Genomic DNA, 18,551 nt, shown 5'->3' on the forward strand with positions numbered 1-18,551 from the left:
AGGCCTTCTGACTCCATGACTGCATTTTGAATAAATGCACTGCTAACTACAATGCAGTCTTACTAATCTGTACCTTAGTGAGAAAGACATGAAAGTATGATGTCTCATTTGCTGGTGCATGAGGAGTTGAAGGAAATATTTTTGTTATATATATATATATATATATATATATATATATATATAAGTAACATAACTCTGGAAAAAATGGAAAATGCAGAAGACAGATTAACCTAGGGAGCATAATTAGGGATTATTATAGGGAATGGAATATATTAGATCTATAATTACTAATTCCTTTGGAGAAACATGACATGTTTATGCTATTTAGACTTCCCATTTAGGAAAGGTTTCTCTATTGACTCAAGCCTTCCTGTATCTCTTAGCAAATACACACAAGTCTCTTCCCAGGATTTCTTGATATGTTTTTAAAGTAAAATAATGAAGTTGCTATATTTAAAAAAAAATTAGGCCAAGACTAATTAGTCTTCAAAACTAAGGATAGAGTCACAGAGAGAAATAGGTTCTGCAATTAGCACTGCAGCCCTCAACCAAAGCTCACTGTTCATACAGGTAATGATGCTTCCTCCTTGGTTTCTTCAGGCATACCCTCATATACACATACCCAGTAATCATTATTCATATCTTACACACAAACCTCAAAGGCAACAGTAGCAGTTTAATGTTCCTACTCTGCTATTTCTGGAGAGGAATACTTTTCCTTCCCAAGGATTACTAACTCCAAGGGAGAAAATAAATTAGTGTATATATAAAAGAAAACCTACTTTTATTTGTTGTACATCTATTTTAAGAGTACAGGAGTAGAAACTTTTAGAAATATTTAAATAGGAAAAACAAAACTTTCTTCTATAAATAAGAAACAAGAGTTCCATATTATAAGTAATGAACTGAGGGAGGAGGAAAAAGAAATGAAAAGGAGATAATGGAGAAAATTTTAAATTCTTGGTATTAGTGGTCTGGGTCTCCTCATATCCACCCCCACTGCCAAAATCCTTCCTCTAAGAGAGGTCTAGATTAGCACATTGTGTAAGACCTAATCCCTACCATCTGGCAAAACCTTTTATGTCCTCCTTAACACCACATATGTGCTTTCAGTCCTCTCAGAGTTAAAAGGGTTTATCTATCTATCTATCTATCTATCTATCTATCTATCTATCTATCTATCTATCGGCTATGTTGGGTCTTCGTTGCTGTGCGTGGGCTTTCTCCAGTTGCAGCTGAGCCCGTGCACTGCAACTACTGAAGCCTGTGCGCCTAGAGCACCTGCTGCGCAACAAGAGAAGCCACTCCAATGAGAAGCCCCCTTATGCCTCATTCACACAGAATCTTCCTCCCTTTCAGAGTTTATCACTAACTTGAATATGCATCTGCTTTTTTGTTTTGTTTTTGTTTTTTTTTTGGCTGTGCCACACAGCTTGCAGGATCTCAGTTCCCTGACCAGGGATCAAACCCAGGCCCCCTGCACTAGAAGTGAGAAGTCCTAACTACTGGACCACCAGGGAATTCCCTATGCATCTGCTTTTTACAGTTTTTTTTTCCTTCAAATTATTTTTGTATTTTTACTGCCTGCTTTTAGAAACTCTACTAAAATAGAAGTTTGTTAACTTAACTCTACCAAAATAGAAGTTTGTTAATCTGTTTTAGACTAGGACACTGAGAAGGTTAGGACTGTGCTTTTACGTAAATGTGACAAGTTCCAAGAGAAGGCCTAAAGCGTTCTCTTTTGAGTAAAGTCTATGAATATTACTGCACCTTCACTGAGACATCAATTTTGCCTGTTAAAAGGCTTTTTGAATTTAATTCCTGCTATTTAAGATTGTTCCATTGGTTGGGAATGCCAAAAAGTAACTTTGTAAAAGTCAGGTGTTATACGTAGCTGAGGGATTCACAGACTTAAAAGATCGTGAAGTGACATTAATGGTCATCAAATCCAACCCCTTCACTCCCTCTGGGAAAAATGAAGCCCAAAAAGTTTGAATGACTTGCCTTAAGTCACAGAGCTAGTTAACAGGAGAGCCAAAGTTAGTATTCAAGTCACTTAGACCAGTAGTTTTCAACTGGGGACCCCTCAGAGGATATTTGGCAATTACTGGAGACAGTTTTGTTTGTCACTTTGGAAGGTGCTACAGATGCCAGGGATGCTGATAAACACCTTCCAATGTATAGGACAGCTCACCACAAAGAATTGTCTAGTTCAAAATATCAACAGTGCTGAGGCTGAGAAACCCTGACTTAGGACTACACTTTGTCACATCTATGTAATCAACTTTTACTTAATATAAGCATTCTGAGAAAAATTGTGTCAGACTAGGATATTTCCCTTTGGTCAAACAAAGAGTCAGGTAAATTTAAAGGTTCAGTTTATTTGATTCTCTGTGAGATGGAATATAATAATAAAAGAATACAACATACTCACCAGGAGCCAAAACCCATGGGTCTTCTATCATAATCTGGCAGATCTGGAGCAATCTTACAAGCCTGTATGTTCAGGTATTTAAATATGTGGATTTTGCCTTTTATACATATCTAAACAAAGTAACATATAAATACAACCAAATTATTACTCATCTGAAATATATGTGTCCCCTAGCATTTTAAAATAAAAACACATTTTTACTTAATGTATATTGGAAATAGAAGGCATTTCTATCAAGTATATACAGTAATATTAAAAAATGTACTGATTATAACATTATATCATTTGTTACTTTAGGCGTTTAAGTGATAGAAATGTAGGTTTTTGTTTTCTAGTCACTAATAAGTTTCAGTAACATATAAAATAAATAATTTATGATTATAAACACTGTTAGAATACCAAGTAAACTTATATTGATTGGTTAGGCATAGTCAGGGATTTAAAGCATTGCTCCCCATGGATTATATTGGTAACTTTTGTTTTTAGGAATCCAACAATCATGCACAATTACGTTTTCAATCTTACTTCCTGTAAGAGAGAAAAGCAGGAAATGATTAAAAAAGTTATATATACTTCTGTTGCTACCTACTGACTTCTGTCCCACAGTCAACACACAAATTCTTTAGGATTATGAGGCCTTTCTATAGTTATGAAGTTTACTCATAAAGTTTAACAGTTGCCATACAGAGGCTTGTACAAGACCATCAATTAATTGCAGAGTAAGGAAAGCTACAGTGAAAAATACAAGCTGGTCAACACTTTTTAGACTACAGAATGTCTAGAATCTATTTGTAAAGCTACCTTATAATAACTTTATTAAGTAGTTTCATTTCAGTCACTGATAAACAAATGACCAAACTGACTAAACGAGGAACTTAAGATTTAGAAAATAGGAAAGTACAAAAACAATGGTCATGAGAGATACATTGATGATCTTTAGTTCTATAAGCTGAGTATTTTGTCTTTAGCATTTACATTGTCTACATTTAAGTTTTACTAGAAAGAAATAACTCAAATTTTATTAGAAAAAAACTTTAAGTCTCCTTCAAATTAAAAAGAAGTCAATTTAGTGAAAGGAAAAACATTTTTGGAATATTACCTATCTTCCATCCCATTTATTCAAGGCTTCTAAAGAATACATATAAGTTGTGAATTTATTTTAAAAGAACTTAATTTCTAAAAAAAAAGATAAATACATATAACTTATAACTTTTAAACTTCATCTTTTGTCAAAAAAGTTCATAACATACTTCAAGTCAACTATGGTTTACCTGTGCAGGAGGAGATTGTAGTGGATTATTATCTAGGGTGATCATCTGTAGGTGCCTGAGATTCCGATAACAAACAGGGATTGTTGTAATTTTATTGCAGGAAAAGTCTAACCGTATCAAAGGCAACTCTGCTAGCTCTGCAGGGAGATAAGGTGGAAATAAACAGTTAATGATAATTTCAAAACTAGACAACTTTTTTCAGGAGCTTCTAGCTAAATATAATGGATTTAACATAAGTATTCACTTCCATTCTTTCTTAGTGGTTAACTGATATACAGCAAAGTGGCATAAAATGAAATCTAGTTGCTTAGGGATGGTAATATTAATGAAAAGCAAACTATTTGACCCCTTATAGAACAACAGAAAGTCTTAGAAACTAGGTCTGATACCACAGAAAGGTGTGACCAACACAAGGATTACATGATAATCTGTATAAAGAACAGGTTAGATGCCTAGATCTTCAATCCCAACTCATGCAGCTAGGTAACTACTCCTTTCCAATCATGACAGGAGCTGAATTGAAAAGCTCTGAACTCAAGGACCGCAGGCACAATGGAAAGTCAGGATGAGTTCCCTGCTGAAAATGGAGGATTTAAGTAAAAGTCTACAAACTTGACCACAAGACCTTAGCACTTTCCTCCCCAACCTTACCCCATCCCCAGCTCCTGACTGGCAGTAGTTAGGAACATACACAACACTGTAGAAGAAGGAAAACATCTTTCTCTGGAGAAACTATATTGTTCCATATAAAAGGCCTTTAGATATTGATAGGGAGTTTCCCCCAATAAAATATCCAGCTTACTGCTTAACTACTATTATACAATTCCTGCTCAGTATACCTGGAATTTCTAATTAGCTCTATACAGACAGTACATGATCCACAGACAATTAGAAGAGCCTCCAACCTGTAAGACAGAAATCAAAACACGCAAGCCAATCGAAAAAAAGAGCTCTGAAAAAATAGGTAATATATAGAAAATAAAAGAAAACTTTTAAAAACTATAATTGGGCTTCCCTGGTGGCACAGTGGTTGAGAGTCTGCCTGCCGATGCAGGAGACATGGGTTCGTGCCCCGGTCCGGGAAGATCCCACATGCTGCGGAGCGGCTGGGCCCGTGAGCCATGGCCGCTGAGCCTGCGCATCTGGAGCCTGTGCTCCGCAACGGGAGAGGCCATAACAGTGAGAGGCCCGCGTACCGCAAAAAAAAAAAAGAAACAAAAAACTAGAATTAATGTCTCTAATTTCAGAGAGATAAAATACTAAATTACTGAAACAAGAAAGGAATGTTTTTTTAAAAAATCAGAGAAAGGGCTTCCCTGGTGGCGCAGTGGTTGAGAGTCCGCCTGCCGATGCAGGGGACATGGGTTCGTGCCCAGGTCCGGGAAGATCCCACATGCCGCGGAGCAGCTGTGCCCGTGAGCCATGGCCGCTGAGCCTGCGCGTCCGGAGCCTGTTGCTCCGCAGCGGGAGAGGCCACAACAGTGAGAGGCCCGCGTTCCGCAAATAAATAAATAAAAATAAAAAATCTGAGAAAAACAAGGGTTCTTAGAGATGAAAAATACGATGGCAGAAATTAAAAATTCAGAAGAATGGTTAGAGTATAAACGGTTGGAACTGTTTACCACCTGGTTAAACAAAATGAAGAAATGGACAATAAAAAAGATAAGAAAACCATAGGATCAATTAAAGGAGTCCAATATCTAATTCACAAAAATTCTAGAAAGAGAAAACAGAGAAATCGGAAGATAGGAAATTATCAAAAAAGAGATATAAGACAATTTCTTATATCTTATATCAAAGGATGTAAATCGAAGGATGTGAATCTCTGGTTTATAACGAAGGATGTGAATCTCTGGTTTAGATAGAAGGATCTATCTAAACGAAGGATGTGAATCTCTGGTTTAGATAGAAGCCCACCAAGTATCCAGTTTATTGAATTAAAACAACTCATACTATGGCACATCATCATAAAACTTCAGAGCGGTAGGGAAAAAAAAAGGAAGACCTTAAAATATTCCAGAGGAAAAAACTGGTAACAAACAATGGACTGGAAATAGGAATGGCATCAAACTTTCCACCATTTTTTTTTTTTTTTTTTTGGGCCGTGCCATGCAGCATGTGGGATCTTAGTGCCCTGACCAGGGATTGAACCCATGCCTCCTGCAGTGTTAAGTCTTAACCCCTGGACTGCCAGGGAAGTCCCTCAACCATTAATTTTTAAAATTGAAAGCTAAAAGCGAAAAAAGACTTGAAAATCATTTGACACAATAATTTTCAACCGAGAATTTATAACCAAATTATTAATCAACAGTGAGCACAGAATAGAGATATTTCTTTTCAAGTGAAATCTCAAAAAATGTTTTCCTATGACATGTTCTCAGGAAATTACTAGAAGATGCCCTTTTAGCAAAACAAGGGAGTAAAGTAAGAAAGAGGAATTATTTGTCAGTTATACCTCAATAAAGCTGAAATTAAAAAAAAAAAAAGTAAGAAAGAAGACATGAAGTCCAGGAATAAGAGGAATAAGAGTTCAGCGAAGAAGAAGAAAAGCTAGGCAGAAAATAACAGAGAACAACCAGTCCAGACTGGAAGAGAAAGAAAAAAGGTTCAATGAGGGAGATATTCAGGGGAAAAAAAGAAAGATACATAATCTGATTGGTTTGACTAATAAGGCTGCTGGAAAACGAGGGAGGAATTAGCCACAGGTACATAAAAAGCTAAGTAAATTTTTTTAAAAAGGACTAACTCTAGAAAAACAACAATAAAAACAAAATGTCAAAGTTGATAAATCCAGCAATAGCTGTAAAAGCAGATCACTTAGAAATGTGTCAGCAAATAGTGGAAAGAGTCAAAGGACTTGAAGGTATATGCTTCTGGCCATTGAAACTGGAGAGAGGAATGACTGAGGCAGGAGAATGCTATTATTTATTTTAAGCTTTTTATTACTATTTGACTTTTTGAATAATGTATTTGATAAAAATTAAAATTAATTTAAAATCAAAATGACAATATACCAAAAGATGTAATATCTTTATCTACCAAACTGTAATATGTTAGAGATCACCAAGGAACATGAACTTTCACACTAACTTGTGTAGGTGTTGGATGAAGCTTTCCTGTCATCTCAGTTTAACTGAGTATGCTGAGATTACAAGATAAGTCTACAAAAAAAATTTGAAACTATCTGTGTGACAATTTTCTTGGTAATATGCATTCAAAATAAGATAGAGAAATAAATTAGATGATAAAACTATCAGACTGCAATCATCATCTGAAATCCCGGATTTTCATTTTCACCAAAACCTCAATTGTTTTGATTATTTAATTTCATATTAAGTCAGTATTATTGTATTAGTAAGCCTTTAAAGATCAACCACAGTAGGTGGGTCCTGAGTAGAGGGGTAATCCTGATAGAAATTTTGAGTTATATGTCAGTCATGATTTTGGTCGGTCCTGCTAATGGCCTGCATTCCCCCTGCTGAGGTGGTAGAAGGCAGAACCAGGAGGAAATGAGGAAGGCTCTGAGGACAAAAGGTATAAAGGTTACTGGACAAGCCTACTGAGGGGAAAGATATGCAGGATTTTGGGTAGTATGGTTGCAGTAAATGTATGAAAGTGGAATGAAAATCACTTTCTGAGACGCTTACTCGGGATCAAAAAATGTCAAAGCTACACACACTAGTATATTAGAACTCATATCATACAGGATCAAATTGGTATAAACATCTGGATTCTACAATGCAGCAAAAGCATCATTAGTTAATTCAATATTTACTGTACATTAAAAGTCGTATTTTGTAGAAGAACCTAGATAATCACTGTCATGAAAACATCTTCTAAAGATTCCTTATCTTTGAGACAGACATTCTGAAATGTTTATAGATGAATTTTTGGAAGTTGTTTCAAGTTAATGTAGAGGACAGAGCAAGAGAAAGAGGACGGGAGTAGAGCTGAAACAAGAACTTCCATGAGCTAATGACTGATGTAGTTGGGTGATTCATTGCTCTCATTTAGATATGAAATTTTACATAATAAAATTAAAGAAATATATATTCTGATTTAATAAAATAATGATTTTCACCATTTTCACTTTCTCTTGTAGCTTTCTCTTTCATGAATTTATATTTTTGAACGATTGATCAATTATACCTAATTAATTTGTTTAATCATTTTTATCATTCAAATACATGTACCAGAACTTATAGTCAGCCTAAGACAACCAGTCTCCTAGTGCAGTCTCTCACTCCATTCATTATTCATTTTACACATCACCTCCACACAGTTAATTAGCCTCTATCTGAACATTTCCAGTGAAGGATAAAATTATTAAATTCAAATCAAGTCCATTTTAAGTCAGTCAGTGCTAACTGCAGGAATGTTTTCATTATACTAAACTATCCCCTTATCAAAAACATGTTATGTTTCTCCTAAGTAGTTATGCCAACTGAAATTTCCAGTGATCTTACCCTGAGTTATTGATTATATCAGTTAACAGGATCTAAAATTACAATCACTGTTAAATAGTTATTGGAGCTCTTCACTGAAGAGTCTAGCTTTTAAAATCCACAACGGAACAGATAGCACATATTAAAGAAACCATTACATTTCAAATACTGGCTGTAACTTTTATACATTTTTGAAGTGCCCATCAGTCTGAGAGATCTTTAAAATAAAAAGGCAAGAAACAAAACAAAACAAAAAAAACTATTTCACAATTTCTTACCTTCAGGCAAACGTACTAAGTGATTTCTTCTTACATTAAGGTCTCGCAAGGCCTCCAAATTACCAATTTGGGAAGGGATTGTTTGAATTTCATTGCAGCTCACATCCTATTTCAAAAAGATACAAAGTAAAGAATTGTACTAATATTACAAACTTGCATGCTTTAAACTATCTGTAAAATGAGGTTGGACAAGATAGTACCCCTCTTGTTGTAAAAAATACTATGATTCTGTGTCCAAGAATAATCCCATAGTTTGCAATAGCATTTAATTTTTAAAATGTATAGGCTTTTGACTGACTCCATACACTGTATATAGATCTACATTAATTTTGTGAGCAGAACTAAAATTAAATGACTTAAGATGTGGACAGGAGGCCTAGAATATCAGATCAAATGAAAATGTTGGTGAAAAGGTTAAAAAAAAAGGTATTAAAACAGATCTTTAGGACAATATTTTTATTTTATATTGTTCTAAAGAAACTAGAAGAAAAAACAAAACTATGATAAAAATTATAATGATAAAATTATTTGAAAGGAAATCCCATTCTCAAAATACAAGTTCAACTATTCAAGAATATAAAATAAAAATGCACTGAAGATGACTCAAATCATTCTTTATCAAACTGAACATGAGGGAAAAATAATAAAGTACATATAACTCAAAGGCTATGGAAAAAGTAGATACTATCCTATTAGCAGCTCATCAACCTGATTCTAATACATATATTAGGTAGGCCTTCTGGTATCTTGGCAAATAGCTTGATTCCACTGGTTCTGAAGAGACTGACTCCAAGGTTCCAAGACTGATAATTTCAGGATTCCATAATTCTGAGACAAGCCAGAATTTGTAAACCCATGCATAGCAACAAGAAGCTGTCTAGGTTAATAAAAGCTCTAAGATGCCACAGTAACACTTAAAATTCCTCCAATACATAAATAAAAAGAAAATACTGAGACTTGTTATTAGAAAAGACCACTTACAAAAAACTTCAATAAGCTTCAGACATTATTTTTAAATTTTCCCAAAATATTCTCAAAAAGAAATAATACTATTTTTACCTTTCCTACCCATTCATGATTGAAGTAGAATCAGAAGCTAGACTTCTTAGCCCAGTGCTCTAGGTATCAAAGCTAAACGGGTTCTAAAAGAAGTCAAGGGATCACTGGTTAAGAATCCACCTGCCAATGCAGGGGACATGGGTTCGAGCCCTGGTCCAGGAAGATCCCACATGCCACGAAGCAACTAAGCCCGTGCACCACAACTACTGAAGCCCGCATGCCTAGAGCCCATGCTCCACAACAAGAGACTGCACTGCAATGAAGAGTAGCCCCTGCTTGCTGCAACTAGAGAAAGCCCGTGTGCAGCAACAAAGACCCAATGCAGCCAAAAAATAAATAAATAAAGAAGTCGAAAGGATAGGAAGATTGAGTCTGAACCAGAAGGGAATAGCAATCTATAATATCTCTCTCAGAAAATATGTATGTTGAAAGACAGCAGTTTACTTCCACTAAAAAAAAAAAAGGAGAAAAAAAAAGGAAAGAAGCAATAAGGATGCTGCAGAAAGACCCACGAGGGAATCAGGAGCATTACAATTATTAATTTTTACTCTGCCACAAGCTGTTTTTTATGACTGAAGTATCAACTCACTTCTTTCATAGAAAGCTAAAAGCACCTTCTGTGAGACATATCTATCTTTAAAGCATTTAGGATTCAATAACTAGAAACAGAAAGTTTAAATAGTGGTCTAGTATCTAGACTCTAAATTTAATATATTTGTGAGTTCTTATATGTGACCTTTTATATTCATAATCCACCTGAAAAAAAAAAAAGTGACCCAACATGTGGTCCAATTAGACTTTTATGTGTACAGTCAGTTGTCCCTCAGTATCTGCAAGGGATTGGCTCCGAGGATACCAAAATCCATGGATGCTCGAGTGTCATATAAAATGGTGCATAATTTGCGTATAACCTACATACATCCTCCTGTATGCTTTCAACCATTTCTAGATTACTTATAATACCTGATACAAGGTAAACACTATGTAAATAATTGTCACACACGGCAAATTCAAACTTTCCTTTTTAGAGATTTCTAGAAAAAAAAATTTATTTCTTTTTTTTTGGCCATGCTGCATGGCTTGTGGGATCTTAGTTCCCCGACCAGGGATCGAACCCACGCCCTTGGCAGTGAAAGTGCAGAGTTCTAACCACTGGACCACCATGGAATTCCCAGGAAATTTTTTTAAAAAATATTTTTGATTCACCGTTGGTTGAATCCACAGATGCAGAACCTACAAAAGCAGAAGGCCAACTGTATTTATTTTTTATGATGTACATACATCTTTGTTAATAAACCTACATGGAATTATACTCCCAAATCTCAATGGACATAATTGTATTTGACCATTTCAGAAATAGGAATCATAGGTTCTGGAGTTAAGGTAGAGTGGTTTCAAATTCTACTTCAGTTATGGAACCTTTGGAACCTTTGGCAAATTACTTAACCTATCTTGAGTGCTGGTTTCCTCACCTATAATATGATGATAACAATTCATAATGTTATTGTGGTGATTAAATAAGAAAAGTCTTATTCCCATGCCCAGAACAAAAGCACTCACGAATAACAAGAAGTGGTAGGTGAAGGTTAAGCTTCTTAGAAAATATAAAGAATAGCTCACTTTAGAGTGGGAGCTAGGTTCTAAAGATAGCCTATAAGGTAAAAAAGTAAACCTGACCTTTGTACTGCCCATTCCCTATAGGCACTAACCAAAAATCAGAATATTGATGCTATTAACAAGATTTAATTAAAAAAATTCAAACCCTTTATTAAATTATGTCTCAAAAGTTTAATAACATAGAAATCACTTAATATTCATTAGAACCTGATTAGACTTTGATAAGACTTGTACTTTCAGTTCTTTCCTAATTCTGTGTTGAAGCACTTGAGAGCTCATCAATCAGTAAAACTTCATTATCAGTACTTGAAAATAACTCAAAAACACAAAAGAGTATGTGTATGTGTGTGTGTGTGTGTATATATATATATATATACACACACACACACACATATATACAAAACAATCAAAAAATGAAATATTAACTTACAAGTTCTGTTAAATGTCTGAGATGTCCAATTTCTTCTGGAAGTGAGACCAATTTGTTATTACTAGCAATTAAGACTTTCAATGGTAAATCACACAAGTGTACTGGCAATGTTGACAGCTGGTTTCGACTAAATGGGTAAGTAGAAAAAGAGAAAAGTCAGAGCCCACCACTCAAGGAAAAAAACTGCCATCTTTCTCATTCTATACTAAGTATACTAACAAAGTTAAGTCTTGCAAGGAACAAACAGGATATTAGATTTGAGTTCAAGTCTTCATTTCCTCACTTGTCAGCTTTTGTGTTTTTAGGCACAGCATTTAATTTATCTGCATCCTACACAGATTCCTCAGCTGTAAATCACAGGGCTTACAGGACTCTTGCACCACAAAACTCCTTTGTAAATAATGAAGTGCCATATAAACAAAACATATTATTATTTTATTAAATTTATATAGGAAAAAATGATTTTAAAATAGGGTAGATAACTAACATCCTCTCCTCTTCCTTCCGAAGAGTTATATACAAAGTGTCTGTAATTTACTTCCCTCATCATTACATTATTATAACCAAATGTACATAAACGACCCAAATATAATTCTATGGGAAATAAGGGACAGATTGTGATTTCAAATATATCATATTAACTGAAGGATAGGTAAGGAATTTTTATTTATACAAAAATATACAAATCAGAACTGAAAGTAAAAAACACATCTATCATTAGGATAAAAATAAGTTAAAATTTTACTTATGCAGATTTAACATCTTAATCCTTAGTAACAATTGCCCCCCCTTTTCAAGATCTTTGATGATTTTACTAACACAGATCATAAGCCTTTACAACTTTTAAAATCTAATAATTAGACATTCACATACAAAACTGTCTACTAGTGCTACTTTGATCATGGGAAAAAACTGAGAGAATAAATATCCGAGAGGGAAAATGAGTTTCAGAAACATATAAACTGTACATTAAAATGATTACATATAAAAATATTTCCAAAGGATATTTAATGAGAAGGGGAAAAACTCATTTAAAAATTTGACTAAAAGCCTACAAAAAAGTAGAAGTTCACCTATAATTATATAACTCAGACACAACATTTTGATGAATTTCCTTTACTTTTCTACATTTGTTTATCTTCTCCAGTCAACATTTATAACTTTTATAATGAAATAAAATAACAAAAGAATTCTTGTAAGATGTGAAAAAATGGAGTAGGTGAGTTGAATAAATGCATTTATATATTCAGAACTTAGTACACAAAAATACATAATCACAAAAACCAAACAAAGTAATTTCAGATGTACTATTCTCATTTGATGAAGCTTACTTGAAAATGTAATCGGAAAACCACTGCTACGAGACTGCTCCAAGTCTATTAGGCTAATGTCTCTTAGAGTTTGTTAATTATTACAAACACAAAGACAAAGGGAGAAACTAGAGGGATATAGAAAATACTGCTAATTTAGTCTAAGAATATGTCGAGATACTCCTGATATAAACAGACAATATAAATTTTTTTTTAATTATTATTTTTATTTTTTGGCCGCATGGCATGTGGGATCTTAGCTTCCCAACCAGGGATTGAACCCGTGCCCTCTGCAGTGGAAGCATGGAGTCCTAACCACTGGACCGCCACGGAATTCCCCAGATAATGTAAATTTTAGTGAAAGGGAAGAGGAAAATTGAAAAGATCACACAAAACTAAAAATTAAAAAGAAAAAATCCTTACCTAATATTTAAGAACGTTAGAGCTTGCAAGTTTAGAATTGCCTCTGGTATATACCGAATACAATTTTGGTATAAATTGAGATTCTCAAGAGAAACGAAGTGACATGCTTCTATGGGAATTTCTGAGAGGCGATTTCGTGACAGATCTGAAAGAAAAAATAAATTAAGTTTAAAATCAATCCTTGGAACTTATTTTACTGAAATTTTAAATAAAAAAGCAGGTTTCATAATTGTTTGAATTTCCTAGAGCTCCTATTGTGGAGACTGGTCCAGATTAAATATTCAAATATTGAATGATTGAATAAACCATTTTAACATATGCCTCTATACCTGTTGCTGGGAAACGCTGATTCCTTTTGGGTCTCTACACATACTAAAAAATAAAACCATTATTCTTTGCAAGTAACATAAATTGCAAGGAATACCAGCTTAAAAATTACATCACAGATCATGCTAAGTACCAAATATCCTAGAAAACAAATGGATCCGTAAAATCCACCTTCCCAAAAGCTCAGACAACATTCTAAGGTTTTCAGAAAAGCGAAGCAAAACGAAACAAAAAAAAATATTGTCCCTTTCTTTACGGAGCAGCTAGGCCTGTGAGCCATGGCCGCTGAGCCTGCGTGTCCGGAGCCTGTGCTCCGCAACGGGAGAGGCCGCAACAGTGAGAGGCCCGCGTACCGCAAAAACAAAAAAGTATCACTGTCATGTCAAAAGGACTCAGGAACCATCTTTGCTCCCACTGGCTAAAGATGAGATAATCTGAGCTTCAATAAAGATAATAATTGCAGCGAAAAACAATAATAATAATTGCAGCGAATTGAAATCTATCACATATTACTGAATTTATCCTCCCCAAAAGATGATAAAGAACCAATTAATTACCTTGTAAGCTGATAAAGGGGGGGGGAAGCAAACATTTACCTTGCCTTCCCTATGTGAACTGTATCACTGAGTAACCAAATAGATAAAGGGAAGCATCTTTATATAAGTGTTCTAGCTATAAATGAAAAATAATGCTAGAATATAGCATTTTGCAACTCTCAATGAATTAATGGATCCAGAATTGAGTATTAATGATGTTATCTTTACAAAAAGATAATCAGAAAGTATATGCCCCCCATTAGAAGAACAGAACATCATTTATGGTCTTGCCAAAGGGACAGAACCTGAGTCAAATCAAGCTTTTCCATCAGCTGCAAACTTTCAGAAAATGAAGAGGACAAAGATGTATGCTGAAATACAGTCACTCTATCATTAACCATTTAGATTTAATTAAATACACTGTGAGATTCATTTGATCTCTACCGTTTTCTCTCTTCTTCTGCCTCTTAAATTCTCTGTTGAGAATTATTTGGTGAGAATCCTTTAACTTTCCCTAGATGGAGGATCTGAATTCCTGCACATCTGCAAGTACCTTGCTTTCACCATAACAAGTGAATGATATTTCAGCTAGGTATATATAGACAGTTCTTTTCTTGGTAATCTGTAGACGTTATTTTACTATCTTCTAGTTTCCAGTGTCACACTGAGTAGTCCAGCACATATCTGATTATTTTTCCTTTGTAAGCAGCTTGTTCTTTGTCTCCCTCCACCCTTAAATTAACACTCTGGTCCAGAACTCAGTTGGTTCTTTCAATCCTTCTTTAAACCAGAGAAATTCTCCTCTATTATACCTTTAGTTGTTGCATCTCCTCCATTTGCTCCTTCTCCTTCTTTATATTTTTTTTCTGTTTTGATATACTCTTCCACTTAATGTTCCAAACCACGAATCTGAGTCTCAACAGTAATCATTCTCTCCTTAAATTAATATATAGAAAAGTTTTTCCCCTCACTTTTTAATTCTTTCATGCTATGATTAGAAGCATGTCACCCTGTTTCTCTTGAGAATCTCAGGATAATTTAGTTTAGTTTTGTTTTGTTTTAATTGAAGCATAGTTGATTTACAATGCTGTGTTAGTTTCTGGTGAATAGAAAAGTGATTCATAAAACTTGATATATATATACTTTTTCAGATTCTTTTCCGTTAGAGTTTGTTACAGGATATTGAATATAGTTCCCTGTGCTATATAGTAAGACCTTGCTGTTCGTATCTGCTAATCTCAAACTCCTAATTTATCCCTTCCCTCCCCTTTCTCCTTCGGTAACCATAAGTTTGTTTTCTACGTTTGTGAGTCTGTTTCTGTTTTGTAAGCAAGTTCATTTGTATCACTTTTTTAGATTCCACATATAAGTGATATCATATGATATTTGTCTTTCTCTGTCTTACTTCACTTAGTATGATAATCTCTAGGTCCATCCATGTTGTTGCAATGGCATTATTTCATTCTTTTTTATGGCTGAGTAATATTCCACTGTGTGTGTGTGCGCGTGTGTGTGCACACACACGCACACATACATACATACACACACACCACATCTTTATCCAGTCATCTGTCAATAGACATTTATGTTGCTTCCATGTCTTGGCTATTATAAATAGTGTTGCTATGCACGCTGGAGTGCATGCATGTATCTTTTCGAATTAGAGTTTTCTCTGGATATATGCCCAGGAGCGGGATTACTGGAACATTCTGTTTTGTTTTATTTGTTAAATTTGTCATCTATCTCTTCGAATAGTTCTATTTCATTGAAGTCACTTCTAGATGTAATCCGTGTTCATCCTCTCTGGCTGCTGGAGTTCCTTTAAATGAATTATCTTCCTTTGCCAATTCATGGCTTGCCTCATCTTTGGAGCTCAGATCAAGCTGCTAGAGTACCATGAATGGCATTCAACATCAAAACAGTGGAAGCAAGCTCCATGATGCACTGGAACTAAGCTTCCCCTCTGGGGCACAGTTCTTCCTGAGAACTCAAAAGTTTTGATAACTGCCATAGGTTTTTGTCTCTTATTTTCATTTGGATCCCAGTATATCCCCCAGACTCACATATTCCCTACAGGTCCCACCAGCCTGTGAGCCTCCAAGTTGCTTCACTCTGAAGTAGTAGTAGTAGTAGTAGTTAGTAATTGAAGTTGGGAAAGACCACCATCTTACCAAAATGCCTCCCCATATTGTACTCATTAGGAAAAAGTTAAAGCCCAGGTAACAGAGGGCATCAAATATTTACAAATAAAAATTTCCTACAGGGCTTCTCTGGTGGCGCAGTGGTTGAGAATCTGCCTGCCAATGCAGGGGACACGGGTTTGAGCCCTGGTCTGGGAAGATCCCACATGCCGCAGAGCACCTGGGCCCGTGAGCCACAATTACTGAGCCTGCGCGTCTGGAGACTGTGCTCCGCAACAAGAGAGGCCGCGATAGTAAGATGCCCGTGCACCGCAATGAAGAGTGGCCCCTGCTTGCCACAACTAAAGAAAGCCGTCGCACAGAAATGAAGACCCAACACAGCCGTAAATAAATAAATAAATAAATTTAAATCATTTGGGCTTCTAAGAAGACCTCTGCTTAAAAAAAAAAGATGCAGCTGTAAACTGTCACCCACGCTTGCTGCCCTCCCTTAAAAAATAAAAAATTCCTACAGAATCACATGGTAAATAACTTATTTAATACAAAATACAACAAAAATTATTTTATAAATTCCTATTTAAATTCTGTTAGTATGATTTTAAAAACTGAAGAAATGAAAGAAATTAATTTCAATTACAAACTGCTCCTTAGGGACTTCCCTGGTGGCACAGTGGTTGAGAATCTGCTTGCCAATGCACGGGACACGGGTTTGATCTCTGGTCTGGGAAGATCCCACATGCCAAGGAGCAACTAAGCCTGTGCGCCACAACTACTGAGCCTGTGCGCCACAACTACTGAGCCTGTGTGCCAGAACTACTGAAGCCCAGGCGCCTAGAGCCCGTGCTCCACAAGAGAAGCCACCGCAATGACAAGCCTATGCACCGCAATGAAGAGTAGCCCCCACTCGCCACAACTAGAGAAAGCCCACACACAGCAACGAACATCCAATGAGGCCAAAAATAAATAATAAAATAAAATAAATAAATTTATTTAAAAAAAAGTGTCAGCAGAACTTCATTCTTTCTGGAGCTTCTAGGAGAAAATGTCTTCTTCTTTTTCCCAGCTTCTAGAGTCTGTCCACATTCTTTGGCTCATGGCCCCATTCCTCCATCTTCAAGTCAGCAATATCAGGTGGAGTCCTTCTGATGCTGCCATCTCTGTGGGTCTCCCTCTTCTGCCTCCTTCTTCCACTTTTAAGGATCCTTTGATTTGCCTATCTCTCCCTGCTCCCAAATAATCAACGATAATCTTCCTATTTGAAGAACAGCTGATGAGCAACCTTAATTCCCCTTTGCCATGTAGTGCAACATATTCATAGGTTATAGGGATTAGGATGTAGACTAATCCCTACACCCTACATCCTAAGGTGGGGGGAACATAATTCTGCCTAGCACACCTCTCAACTTTCTAAAAGTAGAAGCATACTTTTTGTGTTTTCTTTTGTGACCTTCTCTCAACATTTGAGATTCATTCATGTAGTTGCATACTGCAGTAGTTCCTTCATTTTCACTGTCTTCATACTATTCTATATGAACGTGCTACAATTTATTTACTCATTCTACTACTGATGAACATTTCGATTACACACTGAACTAGGAGAGAAAATGCTGTGTAATAAGATTTATGTATCATCAACTTCAAAAGAGCATGCCAAATTGTTTTCCAAAGAGGTTGTACCAATTTACACATTTACCAGCAATGTACAAAGAGTTCTTGTGGCTTCATATCCTTGCTAATACTTGTTATTGAGATGTTTTAATATTTATTATGTTTTAAAGATTTTTATACAGTGGCATTTCATTGTGATTTTCATTTCCCTGATTATCAATGAGGTACAACAGCTTTTCATATGTTTATTAGCCATCTAGATTTCTCTTTTTGTAAAGTACCAGCTCAAGTCTTTTGGTTTGTTGGACATCTTTATAAATTCTGAATATGAGACTGTTATCAGTTATATGTGTTGCAAATATGTTCTCCCACTCTGTAGTTTGAAGTTTCACAGTCTCTGTGGTGTCTTCTGATGAAAGTCTTTAATTTTAATAGAGTAAAATGTTTCATTAATCCTTTCCTTTATGGTTAGTGGTATTTGCAGTTTTAAAAGAAATCCTTCCCTACTCCAAGGTCACAAAGATATTCTTTTCTAAAGGTTTTAGAGTCTGACATTTAATCTCCCAGGAATTTATTTTCTAGTATGATGTGAGGTAGGAGGCCAATTTCATGTTTTCCTACAGGGATACCCATTTATCCCAGTGACAGTTATTGAAAAGATCATCACCTCCC

General features: G+C 35.4%; 1 protein-coding gene across 11 annotated transcripts in view; it reads right to left on the reverse strand.

Annotated features, from left to right (window-relative positions):
• LRCH3 (leucine rich repeats and calponin homology domain containing 3) overlaps positions 1–18,551 on the reverse strand; it is a 112,943-nt gene that overhangs the window by 57,898 nt on the left and 36,494 nt on the right. For all 11 annotated transcript variants that reach the window (XM_082839176.1, XM_082839177.1, XM_082839168.1 and 8 more), the window contains exons 2-6: positions 13,268–13,412; positions 11,535–11,661; positions 8,429–8,534; positions 3,706–3,842; positions 2,435–2,544 (exon numbers count right to left, since the gene is read on the reverse strand). In XM_082839176.1, coding sequence (XP_082695302.1) covers positions 2,435–2,544; positions 3,706–3,842; positions 8,429–8,534; positions 11,535–11,661; positions 13,268–13,412 — 625 coding nt within the window. The remainder of the gene's footprint in view (positions 1–2,434; positions 2,545–3,705; positions 3,843–8,428; positions 8,535–11,534; positions 11,662–13,267; positions 13,413–18,551) is intronic.

The sequence above is a fragment of the Leucopleurus acutus genome, assembly GCF_964270905.1.
Source record: "Leucopleurus acutus genome assembly, chromosome: 5".
NCBI classification, from domain to species: Eukaryota; Metazoa; Chordata; class Mammalia; order Artiodactyla; family Delphinidae; genus Leucopleurus; species Leucopleurus acutus.